This window comes from Tachyglossus aculeatus, chromosome 26 (assembly GCF_015852505.1).
Source record: "Tachyglossus aculeatus isolate mTacAcu1 chromosome 26, mTacAcu1.pri, whole genome shotgun sequence".
NCBI classification, from domain to species: Eukaryota; Metazoa; Chordata; class Mammalia; order Monotremata; family Tachyglossidae; genus Tachyglossus; species Tachyglossus aculeatus.
The window spans coordinates 14,988,073-15,009,124 of NC_052091.1; the positions used below are offsets into that span (position 1 = coordinate 14,988,073).

Here is a 21,052-nt window from a genome sequence, read left to right on the forward strand (position 1 = left end):
GTACTTAGTTGGCATTAAAGGGGTTAAGTGCGCAGACAGTCATGAGCATAATAATTTGTGGTATTTGAAGTGTTTACTATGTGCCCAGTGCTACTGTGCACTGAGTCTGAATAAAGATAATCAGGTTGAACACTGTCCTTGGCCCTCATGGTGTAAAGGGGAGGGAGAGCAGGTGTGTAGTTCATCCTCATTTGACAAGTGGGGAAACTGAAGCCCACAAGAAGTAAAGGACTTACCCAACGTCACCTGGAGGTCAGGAGGCGGAGCCGGGATGGGAACCCAGGTCCTCTTATTCCCAGGCCCGCTCTCTTCCCACTAGGCCACACTGCTGCACTGCTATCTTGATTGTAACATCTTCCCCAGCCCCTCCTCATCTTTACCTCCATCAGGCCAACTGAAAGGCTTCTGACAGTGCCGACCAGCCACGCTTGGGAGGGGGCACCGGGGGCCCAGCCGGTGGGGTGTGGGCGTGCCTTGCAGGGGGAGAAGACTACGGCCTAATCAGTCGGTCCCTCAGCAGTCTATGTTGAGCACTTGCTCTGTGCCAAGCACTGGACTAAGTGCTTGGCCTTTAGTTGAGTCTCACGGTGTTGGTAGACATGATTCCTCCCCTCGAGAACTGACTTTCTAGTCAGGACTAGTCCCTAGCCCCCCGGGAACAATTAGGGCTTTTTTTTTTTTGCCTGCAAACCCAGCGTCTCCCAGAATCGATCCTAAGCGAAACTTTTGCCAGAGTCCCCCCACTTCCCGCCCACCTCCATGCCGGTTTTTCCAGGAGTCAATCTTGGTTGCGGTTGGCAGGTGGCTAAGGAAATCGCCACTCCAACCCCTCCACCCCACAGCCCTTACGTACATTTCTTTACCTTAGACATTATTTGTTTATTCTGATGTCGGCTCCCCCACCTCCGGACTGTATGCTCACTGTGGCAGGGAACGTGTCTGCCAACCCTGTTTTATTGTCCTCTCCCAAGCATGTAGTACCATGCTTTGCATATAATAAGCGCTCAATAAGCAGCATCGATGATGATGATGACAAGCTGCTGTAGGGTGCCCGGCCCGAGGGCTGTCAGAGGTGCCACCGTGCTAACCGGAATGATTTCTGACCTGTTTGGCTCCATCCGTCCATCACCAGTGTTCGAGCTCCAGTTGAGATGGTGATTGGAGCTGAACAGACTTGGTTGATGAGATGCTTTGAAACGCATGAGACCCAAGCCGAGGTAGGCTGTCCCTGAACATTGTTTTAGACATTGTCTTTCGCTGATTGAGGAGGCCATTCTGGTGCTTAGTGACTAATGGAGCAAGATGACTTCATGCAGGTGAAGAAGCAGTGTGGTCTAGTCGTAAGATCCCCAGCCTGGGAGCCAGAGGACCTGGCTTCTAAGCCCAGCTCTGCCACTTTCCAGTTGTGTGGCCTCGGATGCCCGGACCGATCCTTAATGTCTCTGGCCCTCAGTTTCCTCATCCGTTCAACGGGGATGCAGTACTCATTCTCCCCTTCTCAGTCTGCGAGCACCTCGTAGGACAGGGACCGCGTCCGACCTGACCTCGGAAGGACCCCAGTGCTTAGAACAGCGCTTGGCACAAATACTTCAATGATTGTGAAACTACAGGGATCAACCAATCTCCCCAGCCTCAGTTTCCTGCTTCTGCCGGGCAGCAGGGGGAAGAGGGAGTGGCAGTGGGGCTGAACTCTGACCTCCTGACCTCATTTCCCATCTGGGAAATGGCATCTTGGCTGCTTAGTACGTCACCTCTCTTCTTCCTCTGCACAGCTGCCAGGTGTCTGGGGGAGGAGAGGGGCTCCACCCCAGCCCGAGGGTGGGGAGAGCGATGTAGAGTTTGCTTAGATGAGTTCGTGCAATTTGTAGAGCAGTTGGGGATCCCTTTGGAACCAGAGGGCCCTGACGCGTGGGAAGATTAGCCCGAAGTGCAAATGGCATCATTATTTTAGAAAATTGAATTTGGCGCGGGAACAGAAAGGCACGAGACAGACAGCAGAGCCCGGCGGTGGCACCGCTTTATCGCCTCCAGCTGTAAAATAGGGGTGAAGACTGTGAGCCCCTCGTGGGACAACCTGATCACCTTGTAACCTCCCCAGCGCTTAGAACAGTGCTTTGCACATAGTAAGCGCCTAACAAATGCCATCGTCATCACCACCCCTAAGAGAGAGAGACAGTCTGCCACTTTGCTCTGTTCGACAATAACGCGGGGATCAAATGGCCCTTGTGAAAAACACTGCAGTGCAGGAAAACGGGGTGTCCCCCGCCCCCCTGCCCTCGCCGAAGGAGCCGGTCTAGGAAGGCGCTCTCGGTGCTAAGGTATTTTGGGGTTCTCAAGTCAGGGAGGGTTGAGCGGTCCTGAAAATAGCTGGATTTTCCAGGGTGGTCCGTCTGGAGAGCTTCGAATGAAGCGGCAGAACTGCCGTGCTCCCCGGAGCGAGACCGTGGAGTGTTTTTTTGTTTTTGTTTTTAATGCACCTCTCTAGCTAGATCAGTTGACCCCTGATATGTTGCTGGCTGAGGGTTCTACCCTGGGGCGGGCTGGTGGGTGGGCAGGCGGCTTTCCCCTATGACAGTGCCCTTGGCACTGGCCAGGCCTCACCTTACCTCATTGTCTCTCTTCCCGGCCCCTCAGTGGACATGGACGTAGAAGACTATTACCCAGCCTTCCTGGAGATGGTCCGGAACCTGCTGGACGGCAACATGGACTCGTCGCAGTACGAGGACTCGCTGCGGGAAATGTTCACCATTCACGCCTACATCGCCTTCACCATGGACAAACTGATCCAGAGTATCGTCCGACAGGTGACCGGCGACAGGCAACCGGGGTGGGGGGACCAAGGGAGAGAGGAGAATCAGAAAGCAGCGTGGGTGATGGGGATCGAGCTTTAAACCCAGCAGGAGACGAAGGCTGTCAGCCGCTCGATTTGGCCTCTGCTCCGGAGTAGCCCCTGGCCACACACCAGGGCTTAGTGATTTCTTGTCTGGGAGGGCCGCTTCGATGCACGCGGCCCACATGGAGGGAGACAGTGGCGGGCTCAATCATTCTGACATTCCTAACGTGGTGCTGATCTCAGCAGTTACCGAGTCCCTCTTCTATCCCCTCGGGCCACTGAGTTCTTAGGTGGTCTGTTTTCCTTTTTTTTTTTTTCCCCCCTCTCCAGTTTCCATAGCTCTAGCCTGCCCTCATTCATTCATTCTTTCATTCATCTGTTCAATCGTATTTATTGAGCGCTTACTGTGTGCCGAGCACTGTACTGAGCGCTTGGGAAGTACAAATGGTCAACATACAGAGACGGTCCCTACCCAACAACGGACTCACAGTCTAGAAGACTCCCTCCCTCCCTCTCTCCACCCGCGCCCCTGGCCTCAGGGGCATCCCAGTTCCCTCCTCCCTGAGCTAAACAGATTTTAGCAGAGTTGTTTTGTGGGGTTAGCTTGTGATGCCCCAGGCTTTTCCCTTTGGTTATCTCACATGGGATTGATCTGTTGTCATGGGAGGCTTCCATTAATTTATGCTCCATTCCCCCACCCCTCCTCCAAGTTTAGGCCAGGAGGGTCCTAAAAATCAAAGGTAGTCCCATCCACTAGTAGGGACAGCAGCGGGTTCCTGGGCGGGATCCCATGTGACAGCTCTGCTTGAATGGCTCTTATTTTTTATTGAGTAAAGCATGTTTTTCCAAGCACAGAATTTAGGGAAGAAAAAAAACCCCAAAGATAAGTGCACAGTTACCATATTTGCTACTGGCAGTGAGACAGTCAGGACTGCAGTCCCACAACTCACATTCAGTATTTTCCCTAGCCAAGTTGTATCCTTTCCAACATGCCAAAGGAACACTGTGGAGGAAGAAGAGCCCACAAACAACAACCCCCCACACACGCACACCCTCTCTCTGTCTTTTTCTCTTTCTCTCACCCAGACATATGTATGTCCAAGGAGATCTAACCTTAGGTAATTGCTTTATTTAGTTGGCAGCCAAGGCAATTTTCTCTAAGTGCCTAACAAAACATTCCTTTGGTGGACACCAACAGTTGCTCTGAAGTTTAAAAAAACCCAACAACAAAAAAAAAATTGGATGGTCTGAGGAGGTTTAGGCATCCCTCAAAAATACCCCCATATTCTTTAAGTCCAGTTCTGTAACTAGAGAAAGGACCGTTCTCTGTTGCCTATGTGAGGAATGTGGAGGTGCAAAAATAAAGAGCAAGTCCCAAGGTGCTCCATTAATGCTTTCATGAAAACGTTGGTCCAGATTCTCAAGTGTTTCAGGAACCTAGTTCACCATTGCCAACCATGTCTCTGGCTACTGGTAAATTTTAGAGAGACAAGATTGTCAAGGGAATTTTTTAAAAGGGTAAACTAGCGGCTAGTTGGGAAGCGGATATCGGGGGGGGCGGGGCGGTGGGGAACTGGCAAGTCGCACTCAACTTTGTGGCCATCCTGATCCCATTTAATTAGGCTGAAAAAAACCTCTGACACACATTAGGTTTTCCATTCATTCATTCACTTGTGCTTATTAAGTGCTTACTGTGTGCAGAACACTGTATAAGCGCTTGGGAAGTGCAAGTCGGCAACATATAGAGACGGTCCCTACCCAACAACAGGCTCACAGTGTAGAAGGGGGAGACGGACAACAAAACAAAACATGTAGACAGCTGTCAAAACCGTCAGAACAAATAGAATTAAAGCTGTATGCACATCATTAACAAAATACATAGAATAGTAAATATGTACAAGTAAAATAAATACACCCTGATTACAGTTTAACCAACCTAACCCTGTTGCCCCACCCCTGGTAACGGCGGCGTGAAAACAGGCTGAGAGACTCATTTCCAGCAGTCTGAGCTCTGTGACTCCTGTCACGTCATCAGAACCTCGTGGCTCAAGTTGCATTCTGTTTTTGGAAAACGTGACTAAAGCCGGTGACTTTAACATTCAGAAGACAGGGAAACAATCTCTGCTGCACTTCCTCTCTCGGTGGTGATGTAATGGCATTGGAGAGAAGGGGTTTACTTATAATCGTCTCCACCCATGCTGTCAATCTCCATTCCTGTCCCATGGCACCTTCCAACATCCAGGCATCGCTACTCCTTAATGTGTAGGGGAGGGTCTCTCCTCAGGGAAAAGGCCCCGGGGAGATGTACACTCATTCGTGTTTTTCCAGTTACCTAAAGATACAAGCTGATGGTAGTAAAGGTAGGCTGTCACTTGGGGAAACCTGCTTCTTTTTTCATTTTGTTTTTTTCTTTTAATGTGGATTTTCCTCCTCCTGAAGTAGAAGCCAACTGGCTTTGAGACCAGAATGTGAGCACTCTGGTCTGTGACATTTGTGGGAGCCCATAGTTGGGTAGGGACCGTCTCTATATGTTGCAGATTTGTACTGTCCAAGCGCTTAGTCCAGTGCTGTGCACACAGTTAGCACTCAATAAATATGATTGAATGAATGAATGTGTCTTAGACAGGGAGCTGCCTCTTGGCAAGAAGTTTGCAAGAGGGCTGCCCGAGGGCCAGGCCTCCGTTTGGCAGGCTAGCCAGGACGTGACAGGAGTAACAGCAATGTGCATGCCCGTGTTAGTTTGGGGCATGTTCTCTGTCATAGTTTTTTTTTTTTATCAACACCCCCAAATTCATGCTGTCAGCACAAGATTAACTTTGGGCTTTTTGTAAATTCTAACAGACCAAGTGGTGGCAACAATCTTATGCCACGGATATCAGACGTAGGTGGACATTTAGGTGAATTCCCATTTGTTCGCTCAAAAACATCAGGATGGGAGTGGCTCCCGGAATCCAGGCTTTGGTATCTTTATTGAAGTACTTAAAAAGTATTCCGTTACGTTTTTTACTTCTTTGTCAAGGTCGCCTATTTATTTTAAATACCCGAGAGAAGTAGCCATAGTTACCAAGCTTTAGCACTTGGCCAAATCTGGTCACCATGCCCAGGTAACTGGCCTCTCATTAAGTCTTTAAATAGGGAAATTGAGCATTACCAGGAGTGTCTCTGTTATTACTTGCAACTGGGGTATTTCCCTTCCACCCCACACCCCCTTTCTTTCTCTCTCTCCCTCTCTCCCCCACCCATTTTAATGTATCCCTCCCTCTCCATGTGACAGGACTCATAGGCCATTAATTCCAAAATTAATGTGCCAAGAGAGTTGGAAACTGCTAGATTTGATAAAGGTGATCCATTTAGTGTAGAGATACAGTAAAACACAATATGTTCAGCCTTGCAATTTATTAGAGAAGCAGCGTGGTTCAGTGGGAAGAGCCTGGGCTTTGGAGTCAGAGGTCATGGGTTCAAATCCCGGCTCCGCCAATTGTCAGCTGTGTGACTTGGAGCAAGTCACTTCACTACTCTGGGCCTCAGTTACCTCATCTGTAAAATGGGGAATAAGACTGTGAACCCCCCATGGGACAAACTGATCATCTTGTAACCTCCCCAGTGCATAGAACAGTGCTTTGCACATAGTAAGCGCTTAATAAATGCCATTATTATTATTATTATTTCAGAGTGTCAGGTGCGGTTGATCTCAGATGAGTGTAGGATTAATTCATATTAAACACTATTAAAAGTATACACACCCCACCCACCCCCGCTCCCCCCCCCCGCAATATGAGCCTTTACCGTAATGGACCAGTGAGTGAGTTCCTTTTAACTTACGGACATGCTGGAAAGAATCATAAAACACGGTTCCTTTCTTCCAAAACGTACCTTCAAGTTAAGCCTTCTAACAACTCTTTAAGGTGTTGGGTTGGCAGTGACTGGAATTGGGCTTTTAGGTCTGCTGGAAAAAAGGCTTGCTGACAACCACTGAAGAAGAGAGCCCTGGGCTCAGTCTAGCTTAGTTTTCTCCTATAAGATAGGACTGTGCTGGTAGTCAGGTGGGAAGTCATGTTTAATCAGTTGCCTGGAGGCAGACCTGGATTTCTTGACTGGTTTGGGCAAACCAAAAAGAGAAAATGCTGTTTGTTCGGGCCCACTTGGCTTTTAAACATCCCCCCTCCCCGGACCCTGCCGCACAGCTGACTGTCTTCCTCTGTGCCGCTTTCCAGCTCCAGCACATCGTCAGCGATGAGATCTGCGTGCAGGTGACTGACCTCTACTTGGCGGAGAATGGCAATGGGGCCACGGGCGGCCCGCTCAACACTCAGCCGGCGCGGGCCCTCCTGGAGTCCACGTATCAACGCAAAGCGGAGCAGCTCATGTCCGATGAGAACTGCTTTAAGGTTCGAGCCGGGGCCCGGACACCCCACCCCGCTCCCACCCCACTGCGGTTTAGGGAGTCTGGTGGGATGACAGTTTGTCATTTGATCGGTGGCATTTTTGCAGTGCTTGTAGTGTGCAGGGCACTGTATTAAGCATTCGGGGAGGTCGACAGAGTTAGCAGACAAGATCCCTGCCCTTGGAAAGCTTCCGGCGATGGTGGGGAGACCGACATTAAAATGAATTTGAGGTAGGGGAAGCCATTGAGCCCAAGATGTTCCGACGGAGAGTCGAGGCTCGGTCCCAGAGGTCTTCTTAAGTTTGGAGCCCCGGCGAGTTGATTGGTAATCCATCCTGCCAGTCACCCTTGGCATCCCTGGCACTTGGTCTCTAAAGCTTTTGGAAAGTGCCTCCCTCCTGAGGCCCCGTCCTGTGGGGCCACCTCGGACAAAATAAGCCCTCGGACTCTCGTCTTTTGGGACGGTTTTGTGGGGGAAGGGGCGTCCTCTGCTAGAGGGTAGGAGGTCACCGTTGAAACTGTCTGTAACCCATCCCTCCACCTTCTTCCAGCTGGTGTTCATTCAGAGCCGAGGCCAGGTCCAGCTGACCATCGAGCTCCTGGACACGGAGGAGGAGAACTCGGATGACCCCGTGGAAGCAGAGGTAAGGGCAGGTGGACTCGGGGATGGCGACCTTACACAAGGCCATTCGTTTAAAAAAAAAAAAAAAAAAAACGGCCCATGGCCACAAAATTGTTCTCGGGTTTAGGATTAACCACGCTGCCAGGTGTCAGGGTAAGGGTAGCCACGACAGGGTTGAAACGGGCCTGCAGGCCAGCAGCTGGTGGGAGGACAATTAGTGCTGCAGCCCTTGGGTTAATATGGACAGGCAAGGGAGGGGGCCTTAAGGGCTTATGGTGACTGCAGGCGGAGAGCTGACAGTGAGCTAGCACTCATCCCTCCTTGTCTTCACATTGCTCTGTTCTATAAGACTCCTTGTCTGAGGCCCAGGAATTCAGGGTTCTGGTTGGAAGGATGCAGAGGAAAATATCCCTTCTGGTCACTGGAGTCATGAGGAGCGTGGTGGTGGGGTCAATGGAGAGGGGGAGGCTGGGAGGATCTAAGAGGGAAGAACAAAAGTTTGGTTTTGGACTTGAAGGTGGGATGCTGACAGGCCCTCTTCGTGGAGATGTCCTGGAAGCAAAACTAATGGACTCATGTTTCAGTTGCTGGAGCGTGCTTCTCAGCCAGGGGCAGATGACAGTGCTAAAGAGAGGACCTGAGGCGAAGATACCTTTTAATTTAAGTCTTAAATCTACCAATTTAAGACATATCATATCTTCTGCATAATACCAGGGGAGCCTTGATCTCTGCTGCTGCTCCCATCCAGAGCCAAGCCACCAGTGATCGTCCCTTTATCACTGGAAGTGGCTCAGTCAGGAATCGGAAGTAGGAGACGCTTGAGTCCTTTCTTCCTTCTGGTTTTGTCACTTCCGGCAGCCCGATGAGATCTTTGTGCCCGATCAGAGTCAGCGAGTCTGACTGGTGCTGACCACTGACTTGTGTTTCCCTCTCAGCGGTGGTCAGACTACGTGGAGCGCTACGTCAACCAGGATACCACTTCCCCCGAGCTTCGGGAGCATCTGGCCCAGAAGCCGGTGTTCCTGCCGAGGTGAGTGTCCCCAGCTCCATCTGTGGAGTGGCCTGGGGCAGGGAGCCGGGCGAGTCACGGCCACGGGGCTCCATCCCGCAGCAGGATTGCTAGGACAGGCTAGCGGCCGATAGCCAGCCTGGATTCCAGAAAGCCTGGAGTCTCGCTTGGTGAGTTTACTGTTCACACCGTGTCCGGATTTTTGGTTTTTATTTATTTCGTCATGTAAGCTATGTTCCAGGCACTGTAGTAAGTGCTGGGGCGGATACAAGCTCATGAGGTTGGACACAGTCCATGTCCCACTTGGGATCCACAGTCTTCCGAGGTGCAAAAAAGTGACCTGGCGGAGCCAGGATTAGAATCCAGGTCATTCTGCTGCTCGTTGCCCGTCATTCCTGGTCCTGACAAGGCAGAGGAGAGGGGCAAGATCTGAGTCGTCATCAGCGCTTCCCCTCTAATAACGGGGGTGGGGGCAGTGCCGCCGCTGCAAGGTGCCCAGGAACAGACGGGCATTTGGGCTCTCCTCGCAGCGAGAGGGTCCTAGCACGAGCAACAGTGGTTCTTGGCAGGGAGAACGGTGTCGTTTTGGCCCACGGGGTTAGCCGCCACCCCATCCTGTCGGCCCACAGTCGGCGTGGAGCCAGGAGCAGGTGCTGGGGCAGGAGGGCAGCGGGAAGCAGGGGCGGGCACTAATTGCATCCGGGGCTCTCGGGTTTACAGGAATCTGAGGCGGATCCGTAAGTGTCAGCGTGGTCGGGAGCAGCAGGAGAAGGAAGGGAAGGAGGGGAACAGTAAGAAGTCCTTGGAGAACGTGGAGAGCTTGGACAAGCTGGAATGTAAATTCAAGCTAAACTCCTATAAGATGGTGTACGTGATCAAATCGGAGGATTACATGTACAGGAGGACCGCTCTGCTCCGCGCTCAGCAGGTAGGAGGAGGAGCGAGTTCCCGCCCCATTCTTGGGCCGGGTTTGGGGCAGAGGGATGCTGCTCAAGGGAGTGGGGGCGGTCCACTAAGCCCTGCCCGGCTGGGGTTACCCACCTGTCCTGCGGCGTTTTAGGCTGGGGGACCGAAAAGTGGTCCAACCCTCCTCCTCCAGAAAGCGGTTCTTTAATGGGTGCATCCGAATGAGCACTCAGTCCAGAAAGCGGTTCTTTCATGGGTGCATCGGAATGAGCACTCAGTACAGTGCCCTGCACACGTAAGCACAGTAAATACCATTGATTGGGGGTAAACGTCTTCGCTCGGCTTTCAGCTGGAGGGCCCCCGTCTGAGGTGCCGGAAGGCTCCTGTGGGGCTGTGTAGCCTGGCAAACACTCAACCGTGGAAATGAGAGAGGATAAAGGAAGGGACTTCCTCTCTTTGGGGACTTTTTTTGTCCCTTCAAACAAAGGGTCAGGTTTTTGGGAAGTTTTTAAGTGTGACTTCCTGCAGAGTCAGCCCATGGAAGAATTCCCTTCTGCTGGGAGCTGCCTCTCTCCTTTTCCCTAACTCCTTTGAAGCTGATAACCTAAGGAAATGCCCCCCCCATGTAAGAGCCAGGGCACTCTGTGGGTGATTGAAGAAGAAAGGAGAGATCCTCTGGCTTAAAAAGCACTTATGCATCTCTAGAGAGATTTCATTAATTGGCTTTGTCTGATGGGTGATTTTGAACACATTTGTTTTTGATACACTTTTAAATGTAAAGAAATTGGGGGCACCCGTCCGAAACGGGCCCTGTGCGTTTCTGCAACTGACTGAAATAATGCGACATTCAAACGTTGAAATCTATAACTTGGAGAAAATTGGACCTGACGGAGCGGCTTAATTCGGAAGCAACGTGGCTCAGTGGAAAGAGCACAGGCTTTGGAGTCAGAGGTCAGGGGTTCAGATCCCAGCTCCGCCAATTGTCAGCTTTGTGACTTTGGGCAGGTCACTTAACTTCTCTGTGCCTCAGTTACCTCATCTGTAAAATGGGGATTAAGACTGTGAGCCCCCCGTGGGGCAACCTGATCACATTGTAACCTCCCCAGTGCTCAGAACAGTGCTTTGCACATAGTAAGCGCTTAATAAATGCCATCATTATTATTATTAGTGCAGGACGAAGGGTGTTTTGAAAACATAAAGAAGGGGATTTAGGGTTCCTCAGGCCAATGTTGGGCAACCCCCAATCTAGGCGTGTTTTGGCGATCACTCCCCGAGGCCCGCTGTTCTGGAGATGGCCAGTGGTGAGTTCTAGGGGGCAGGGGCAGTTGGGGCTCTGAGGGTCCGTGCAGATGAGGAGTAAGGGAGCATTGTGCTTATCTTCCCGAAGAATAAAGTCCAGCCCCCGAGGGTAGGTGGCCACTCCTGCCCCGTCCCAGAGGAGAAGCGGGAGCTGGCGGCCTTTGGGCAACAGCTACCAGCCTGGCCCGTTTTGCCACCGTGGTGAGCGGGGTTCTCGGCCAGGCCCCCATGGCCGAGGAGTGCGTCGCCTCACGAGTTACCCTCGGTGGCTGGTGGGGCCCCTCTGGGTAGGGGGGTCACAGCCCTAAAGGAACCCCCGGTTACAGAGTCCATTGGCGCTCTCGGATCCCAAAATCAAACCAGGTCCTATTCGTCCCAGGTGACCTGTGGCTGGGGGACTTTCCCCTCCTGCTGCCACAGTTGAAGATGGTGTGAAAGGGGGTGTCCAAAATGCCTCTGCAAATGAGCCAGCCTGAAAAGGTTGGGGGGAGCTAGCCAGGGGCCCCTGGGGCCACAGGGGCCGCGCCGGGAGACGGCATCCGCCATGGCGATGTGAGACCCTGCATTTTGTGAGCATTCACAAATACTGTGTTAAACATGGCACGATATTCAAGACGCCGTAACTCCCCGGCTGAGGGAAGAGCCGTGTGGGCTCGGAGGAGGGGCATGGGGGACTGGCATGCGGGTTGCCTGGAAAAAAACATCCCCCCCACCCTCCCCGGCCCGTAGAACGGTGAGAAAACGGGGCGATGGGAGAGAACGGCTCTCCTTTCCTGTGCTAGAGAGCCCATCCTTGCCCCCTTTTGCGGGAATTGTGCTGGAGGAGTTGGGAACCCAGCCACTGGAAAAGTGAGGGGTATGGGAAGGATCTGGCTTCCCACCACCCTGACATTTCTTTTTCTGCTGTTCCCGGGTGGACGGGTCGCTCGGCCTGCGGCGCCTTGGCCCTCATTTCCCGAGGACTTCCCCGAGGCCGTGGTTTCTGCTCTTCCGTGCGGTGGTCCGCCCCCGGCCAGAATCGTCTCGCGGGGTCCGGGGGCTTGGGCCGTTTCTGGTCATTCTGTAATGGCTTGGGGGCTGGTGGGTGGGTGGGTGGGGAGCGGGCCGAGCCCCCTGCTCCCGAGCTCCGTCCTGAACCCGCTAAGCTCGTCTCCTTCCGTTTCTGCAGTCTCACGAACGAGTGAGCAAGCGGCTGCACCAGAGGTTCCAGGCCTGGGTGGACAAATGGACCAAGGAGCACGTGACCCGGGAGATGGCCGCCGAGACCAGCAAGTGGCTCATGGGAGAAGGGCTGGAGGGCTTGGTGCCCTGCACCACCACCTGCGCCTCAGAGACCCTGCACTTTGTGAGCATTCACAAGTACCGCGTGAAATACGGCACGATATTCAAGACGCCGTAACGCCCCCGGCTGAGGGAAGAGCCGTGTGGGGTGTGAGCGCGCACGCGCCGCCGCCGCCACCGCCGGGAAGCGAGGAAGACACGCCTCCCTGCCCTCCTTCACCGTGTGGCTCCGTCACGCGGCCCCCGGACTGGCGTGCGGCCGGGCCAACCTGTCACCAGCGGGCTGCCGTTTAGGAATATGGATCTCTTAAGGAAAAAAAAAAAACGAAAAAGAAAAAAAATAGCTGGAGACTTTTGCCAAGGGGGTCTCGAACTCCAGCGAGCCCCTCCCCACCCCCCTGCCCCCCCCCCCCCCCGGGGGGGGGAGGCTCTCCCTTTTTGGCACCCAGCCAGCCTAGGGAAACATATCTCCGGCCCGCCACCCCCTCGGTGCTGAGACCACATGGCCTGGGCATCTAACCAGGGGACCGGGCAGGGTCTCCAGGCTTCGACTGGACGGGGCGCATTTGGAAACAGATTAGGAAAAGATTTTATACTCACATGGGGCGAAAACCGTGCCGCTCTCCCTCCCACCCCCCCGGTCAGAACTGGATCTTTTATTCCTTTCGGTCCCGCGAGGCGGTCCGGATCTTCCGTCGACTCCTCCACGAGCTTTTTCTCAACATCACCGCCGCCCACCGTTTCCTCTCTGGCCCTCTGGTCTCTCCCCCTCCCAAGCTCCTGACTTCACAAGTTCCAATCAGTCTGTCCTTTATAGTGCCAGTGGAACTGTTTTGTACTTGCCTGTTTACTAGTCTATCCTAGTGCCATTCACCAGCTTTTCTTTTCCTCTCAGTCTCTGATTCTTTCTCTCTCCCCCCACTCTCTCTCTCTCTCTGTCACACAAACTATTTACACAGTAGAAGCAAACACAGTTTTAACATGGTTTTCCCCTCTTTTTTTTGTAAATAATGTACATACTGTCAATTTTTTTTGTTTTTTATTAAAAGAAATATGCTTGATGTGCTATAGCATAACTGTTTTAGCTTCTTGTGTACCATAGCACTGGGTGGCTTCAGATTTAGTACCTACAGACTGAACTACAAGACGTTTATTACACTTTTTACCAAAGGGAGTTATCATTGTAGTGCTTTTGTGTGAAACTTCCCCTGCCCCTTCTTTCTCTCTCTCTTTTTTCTTTTCTTTTTTTTTTTTTTTTTAAATAAAGCTTGGTTCTTACCTAAGGAAAAACACTCTGATCCAGATCCCTGGTCCTGTGCAGAAAGGCAGCGTATGCAGAGTCCGGTCCCCCCGCAAACCTCAGGTCCCGAGCGGGGAGAAAGCCAGTTTTGGTTTCGAACGGTTGACGCTCTACCTTGTGACCTGTCAGCGTTTCCAAGTATCGAATTTTTTTTTAACTCCTGTTTGGCAGACTTTCTATCTGCCCTGTCTTCCAGTTCGAAAAACGCTTCGCTTCGCAGGGAAGTTGTTGAGCTCTTTAGGGTGATTTGATTGTGCTTACGTGTTTTCCCTTCCCGTTAGAGGGAAGAGGGGACGGGGGTTGGTGGGAGGGGGGACATCTTAAATACCAAACCAGTATTTGAAAGACTGTTGGTGTGAGTGGGGAAAGTATGAAGGAGAGTGTGTATGTGCATACGTGTGAAGAGGGAGGGGTGTGTGTGTATGCATGGATGTGTCTTTAAAGGGGCTTTGAGCGGGAGAAGACTTTTGTGATAACACTTCGCTAGTGAAATCCACAAAGGGGATATATATTTTTTTAAACAGAGAAGTTGAATCCTGTAGCGCTGGCCGATGTTTTACGTGTGCGGGGTTGGAATTTGTGAAATGGTCAGCTCGGACTCGTGGAAACTCCCCCTCCGCCGGTACCCCGTCTCTGCCCCGCCACGTCCTCCGCTGCCAGCCGGGCACGGAGAAGCAGCAGACGGTCGGACAATCCTCCTCTTACCCCCTGGCCCGGGCATGTCCCGAAATCGGCCGCACCTTTCTGTCAACTGAGAAATCTTTCTATTTTTACTACTTCAGAATTCTGTTTCTTGTTTCAGTCAGAGGTGGGGAGAGGAGCTTGTGGCGTAGCCAGAGCGGTGGGCTGGGCAGGGGAGCAGTGAGAGCCCTCCCGCGAAAGGTGGCCTGGGAGGAGGAGGCCGAAAGAGAGCCCCCCGACCCACCCGGGGAGGGAAGGGGAAGCGGGGCTGGGACGGTGGGCCGGGGCCCGCCAGCAATAAGTCATCCCTCCGCCCCGCTCCAGTTTCCCAGCCGGTCCTGAACTTTAGGAAGGGGCTGCAGAGTGGGGACCCTGACTCCTCTGGCCTTGGGGGTCTTCATCTCACCACGGGGCATCACGCCGGACTGGCCCAGAAGCGGCAGTTGGGGCCACCTGGACGGTTCCATCTCCACGTGATGGCTGCCCGAGTGTCCGGGCCTATGCTTCATTTGAGCAGGACAGAGGATTTCATGGCAGGATTTTTCCAAGCGCCCCCAGGAAGGGGAAACCAAAAACAATAAAACACCAGGAGACTTTCTCCTGTATCAGGGTCTTCCCAGACTGCTTTCGTCCCTCCCGATGTCTGAGCTCCATGCTCTGCTCCCAGCCTGTATGATAGCGGAAACTTTTTTTTAATTTTCAATTGCTTTTTTTGGTATTCTGTACTGTGATCCTTGGCCACCTTTCCGTGTGATGATTTCTATACAAAATGTTGTCAAACTTGACTGTAGTGCAGTATTTCCATTAAAATATCAGGGCTAATCACGGTCTATATTATCTTTCTTCCTCTTGCTATCTAAGGAATGAAACACGGGAAATCCCAGGGGGCGGAAAGCTGCTTTCCTTAAAGGAGAAGCAGAATTGTGTGTTTCGGAGGGAGGGTGTCAGGGTTGAGGCTTAATTCAGGTCTGTAATCACTGCTGCAAGTGGCAGGGGTTTGAAAGAAAAAGATCCCATCGCTTAGAAACACCCCTCCACCTGAAGGGAGCCAGTCCATCCAGACACAGTACAGCGCGGAGCAGTGATGCCAGACATCCCAGAGCTGGGAGCCTGGCTGCTTCCCGGAAATTCTGAAAACAAGCCTGGGTTTGTTAGAGGAGGGAAAGGCGGGGACTTCATTTAAAAAAAAAAAAAAGAAAGGCTAAGATCTGCTTTGTTTTCCTTCATGGGCGAAGTGAAAGAAGAAACTAAAAACTAACAGTGTCTCCAGTTCAAAAGCGTCATTTCCATTTTTTTTTTTTTTGCTTGTTTTTTCTTTTAAAGGAGGGAGCCTGCCATGTTCTTTTAGGATCAAACTTCAGAAGGAACCAGAAAAACTGCCGTTTTCTCTAGGAGGGAGCTCCGTCGTGTTTATGGAACGAAAAGACATAAGAAGGAAATGTAACTTAAATAGCACTTGTAAATAAAGAGAAACTTTACCAGCCCGGCACCTTCACATCCCCAGATCCCCACCCCGGGGCCCTAAGAGGTACAATAATGGTGGTTGGTTCAGTGTAACCAGCTCTCTCTCCTTCCCTGTAGAGCAGAGCTGTGGAAGAGAGCTGCCCAAGGCCGTCCTTTATAGAAAATGCGGGGGAGAGAACTCAAATCCCCCGCTCAAGTCTTAAGCCGTGAAAGATTGCATTTCGACAGGGGGGAGGCTTTGCTTATCCATTTTCCTGGAGAGTAATAAAGCAAAACACACTTTTTATTGCGGTCCCTGGGAATCCTTGTTTCCCTCCCAACCCATCAGTGGTGTTGATTGGGCGCCAACTGTGACCACAGCGCGGTATTCTCTCTATGTTGCCAACTTGTACTTCCCAAGTGCTTAGTACAGTGCTCTGCACACAGTAAGCGCTCAATAAATACGATTGAATGAATGAATATTAAGTGCTTGGGACAGTGCAATGGAGTTAGCAGTTCCCTGGAAAAGAACCTGCCAATGGATGACCCTGGGTTTGGGAATAGCCTCTTCTAGTTCAGCAGCCTGGTTGTGTACGTTTTTCAGGGGGGACACGCTTTTTGTTTTCTGTTTTCTTTTAGATGGTATTTAAGTGCTTCCTAAGTGCCAAGCACTGTACTAAGCACTGGGTTGCATACGAGATAATCGGGTTGGGCACAATCCCTGCCCCACATGGGACTCACGGTCTAAGGGGAAGGGACAAAGGGTATTGAATCTCCATTTTACATGAGGAAACGGAGCCCTAGAGAAGTTAAGTGACTCACCCAAGGTCGCACAGCAGACAGGTGGCGGATCCGGAATTAGAAACCAAAGTCCTCCGGTCCCAGGTCCGTGCTGTTTCTACTACGCCAGGCTGCCTCTGTTTTCCATTTTAGCATTCTGTGCTTGTTGCCTAATTCTACCCTGACCGAAATTTCTTTTCTTTATGTACAAAAAGCAGGGGGGCTGTTTCTCCTTCCCACAGCGAGTAGAAGGATGTCCAAGTTCCTATTCGAAGCATTTGAAGTCACTTGGACCCCAAGTTCTCTGTCACTACAAGGCAGTGTTTTAAAGCTAGGCCGCCATCCCCTACGAGGAAGGAAGGAGAAGGGGGATGTTGTCATTCCTTACCTGCAGCTGGTGAGCCGAAGTGCTCCCTGAACACTGGAATAGAGTGGTGATCTGTAGGTTTGTTACAGCGCATTTGATAGACTCTTTATTGCACTTCTTGGCTTTTAAAAGTAGCGTTCAAAGGAAAAAAGGGTAGGCATGAAGGAAGCTGAGCTCTGGCTTAAGGCCTGACAGTTGCAGTTCTAACTAAAGATTGTAAAATGATTCAGTTGTGATAGCAGAGGCGATCTGTGCAGTTCATGTCATTCTCTCGGCCTTAGCTGCCACTTGAAAGATCTTTTCTCTGGAACCACGCCTATTTCTCTGAACAAACTGCCCTATTACTGAACGGAAATTTTGCCCGGCCCCAAAGGTCGTAGACCTGGGCAGAGGGACCGCCAATTATCAGAGGATGTGGTGGGTGAAAAAATCCATATATAGCCTCTAAAACTTATTTTAGGCCATAATTTCATCCTGTTACACGCCACAAGCCTCCACCCCGAGATACTCACAAGGCTGATAATGAGCCGATTATCACCTCTTCACCTCCACCTCTTCTTAAGCCACGAAAAGGCTGAGAGCAGGAAAGAGGAGAATTTATGATGAGCTGAGCTCCACATGGGACAGGGACTGTGTCCAACCTGAGCAGACAATCAATCAGCAGTATTTATTCATTCATTCAATCGTATTTATTGAGCGCTTACTGTGTGCAGAGCACTGTGCTAAGTGCTTGGAGGTGTACAACATGGTATTGGGAGGCAACTCCCTGCCCACAAGGAGCTTACAGTTTAGAAACCCTGATAATCTTGTACCTGCCCTAGAGCTCGGCACATTCTAAATGCTTTACAAAGACGTATAATTTTTATTAATAATTACTAAAAGTAGATAATCCCCAAATTGCTTGGCCTCTGAAAAATCTGGTGGTGTTTGGAGTGGTCTGAATGAGCCTATTTCCGGATCCTGTAATAAGTTTCTGCCTACAAAATTGGAGGAAAGCTCCTGGGAGCTGGTAGTTCGATAAGGATGGTGCGTCTTAACGTTTTTATTTTACTGTTCTCTTTCCCGTTCTGAAAACTTTTGATAAAAGAAGCTGTTGGTGGCCATTTTCTGGACATATCTGTCCCAGCATGAGAACCAGGGGCAGGAGGAGGATTAGCGCCCCAAACTGAGCCACACCATGGGGTTCAAGAGGCAATTTAGGCTCACTAAAAGGGCACCGGCCCAGAAGGCGAGGCCTAAATCCAAACATCGGCCCTGCTGGGGCCTGGAATATTGGAAAAGGCACTTCCCTATTCTGTGCCTCAGTTTCCCAAGCTCTCCCCATGTGCAAAATGGAGATCAATTCATACATACTTAACACAGCCCCTGTATATATGTATATATGTTTGTACATATTTATTACTCTATTTTACTTGTACACATTTATTCTATTTATTTTATTTTGTTAATTTGTTTTGTTGTCAGTCTCCCCCTTCTAGACTGTGAGCCCGCTTTTGGGTAGGGACCGTCTCTATATGTTGCCAACTTGGACTTCCCAAGCCCTTAGTACAGTGCTCTGCACACAGTAAGCGCTCAATAAATACGATTGAATGAATGACCATTATACTAAGCACTTGGGAGAGTACAACATAACAATAAGCAGACATTCCCTCCCCACAATGAGCTTACAGTCTAAAGGGGAGACAGACATTAATATAAATAAAATTATTCAATTGTATTGAGTGCTTAGTGTGCACAGCACCGTACTAAGCACTTGAGAAAATACAGCAATAAAGAGGCGATCCCTGCCCACAGTGAGCCTAATTAATTAACAGGCATTAATATAAATAAAATTATTCAATTGTATTGAGTGCTTAGTGTGCACAGCTTGAGAAAATACAATGCAATGAGCTCACGGTCTGGGGGGTGGGGGGAGACAGACAAGTAAACAGACATCAATATGAATAAAGAAAATATATACATAAATGCTGTGAGATGAGGGGAGGGAAGAAGGAGCAAGTCAGGGTGATGCAGAAGGGAGTGGGAGATGAGGAAAAGTGGGACTTAGTCTGGGAAGACCTCTTGGAGGAGATGGGCCTTCAGTAAGGCCTTTGAAGAGGGAGAAAGTAATTGGTGGATTTGAGGAGGAAGGGCATTTCGGGCCAGAGGAAGGACGTAGGCCAGGGGTCCGTGGTGAGACAGGTGAGATCGAGGCACAATGAGAAGGTTAGCAGCAGAGGAGCCAAATTTGCGGACTGGGTTATAGAAGGCGAGAAGGGAGGTGAGGTAGGAGGGGACAAGGTGATGGAGAGCTTTCAAGCCAGTGGTGAGGCGTTTTTGTTTGATATGGAGATGGATAGGCAGCCCCTGGAGATTTTTGAGGAGTGGGGTGATAGGCCTTGTAGGAAGATAATCTGGGCAGCAGAGTGAAGTATGGACTGGAGTGGGGAGAGGAGGGGAGTTGGGAGGTCAGAAAGGAGGCTGATACAGTGTAATCTAGGCAGGATAAGATGAGTGATTGCACTAAAGTGGTAGCGGTTTGGATGGAGAGGAAAGGCCAGATTTTAGCCATGTTGAGAAGGTGAGACCGACAGGATTTGGTGACGGATTGGCTATGTGGGTTGAATGAGAGAGGGGAGTCGAGGATCATGCCAAAGAAAATGCCAACGGGCTTGTGAGACGAGAAGGATGGTGGTGCCGTCTACAGTGACAGGAAAGTCTGGGAGAAAGCAGGGCTTGGGAGGAAAGATTAGAAGCTCTGCTTAATCAGGGAAGGCCTCTTGGAGGAGATGAGGCTTCAATAAGGCTTTGAAGTGGGGGTTCCATTCATTCATTCATTCAATCGTATTTATTGAGGGCTTACTGTGTGCAGAGCACTGTACTAAGCGCTTATCACTGTCCCTACTCCATTACTTGACTGCCGTGTGACCTTGGGCAAGGCACTTCACTTCCCTGGGCCTCATCTGTAAAATGAGATGGAGACTGTGAGTCCCACGAGGACCGTGTCCAACCCGATTTGCTTGTATTCACCCCAGCACTTAGTACAATGCCTGGCTCGTAGTAAGTGCTTAACAAATGCCATTATTAATATATTGTACTCTTCCAAGTGCTTAGTACAATGTTCTGCCCACAGTAAATGCTCAATAAATACCATTGATGATGGTGATGAGGGGGATTTCCCGGGGGCAGTTGAGCTGGGCCACCTCAAGATGGTGGAGAGAGCAGGGCTCAGGGAACCTGGATTCTAATTCCTGCTCTACCACTTTCCTGGTGGATGACCTTGGGTGAGTCACTTAACTTCTCTGGGTTTCAGTTTCCTTGTTTGTTAAATCAACACTGAATTCTCCCTTCCCCTTAAACGGTGAGACTCTTGTGGACGACCCCCCTTTTTCCTCTCCTCCTCCCCATCCCCTCCGCCTTACGTCCTTCCCCTCCCCACAGCACTTGTATATATATTTGTACAGATTTATTACTCTTTTTTACTTGTACATATTTATTATTCATTTTGTTAATGATGTGCATAGAGCTTTAATTCTATTTGTTCTGACGACTTTGACACCTGTCTACATGTTTTGTCGTTTGTCTCCCCCTTCTAGACTGTGAGCCTGCTGTTGGGTAGGGACCGTCTCTAGATGGTGCCGACTTGTCCTTCCCAAGCGCTTAATACAGTGCTCTGCACACAGTAAGCGTTCAATAAATACGATTGAATGAATGATCTGATTTTTTTAATGGCATTTATTAAGCGCTTACTATGTGCAAAGCATTGTTCTAAGCGCTGTATTATCCTCCTCCTCATTTTCAATGGTTTTTATTGAGCCTTTATGGTGGGCAGAGCACTGCCCCAAGGATTTGGGAGAATATGATATAGGGAAAGGGGATTTTACACAAATTAAACCTTCAGTTTTTGAGTCCGCAGCTGTGCGGTCCTTCCCCTCTCTCTCCCTTCTCTTCCTCCCTTCAAAGCCCTACTGAGAGGTCACCTCCTCCAGGAGGCCTTCCCACACTGAGCCCCCTTTTTCCTCTCCTCCTCCCCACCCCCACCGCCCTACCTCCTTCCCCTCCCCACCGCACCTGTATATATATTTTTACAGATTTATTACTCTATATTACTTGCACATATTTACTATCCTATTTATTTTGTTAACTATGTGCATATAGCTTTAATTCT

The 21,052-nt window shown here is 50.6% G+C and overlaps 1 protein-coding gene across 2 annotated transcripts in view; it reads left to right on the forward strand.

The window, feature by feature from the left end:
* The window catches only part of SIN3A (SIN3 transcription regulator family member A), a 62,109-nt gene extending 49,458 nt beyond the window's left edge, over positions 1–12,651 (forward strand). Inside the window, exons 16-21 of one of the 2 annotated variants that reach the window (XM_038767066.1) lie at positions 2,635–2,804; positions 7,048–7,221; positions 7,769–7,861; positions 8,775–8,869; positions 9,569–9,776; positions 12,222–12,651. In XM_038767066.1, the coding sequence (XP_038622994.1) occupies positions 2,635–2,804; positions 7,048–7,221; positions 7,769–7,861; positions 8,775–8,869; positions 9,569–9,776; positions 12,222–12,452 (971 nt within the window). In that variant the 3' untranslated portion in view covers positions 12,453–12,651. Of the gene's footprint in view, positions 1–2,634; positions 2,981–7,047; positions 7,222–7,768; positions 7,862–8,774; positions 8,870–9,568; positions 9,777–12,221 lie in introns of those variants that run through there. The other variant, XM_038767064.1, reaches the window with a different exon arrangement.
* Positions 12,652–21,052: the final 8,401 nt, after the last annotated feature.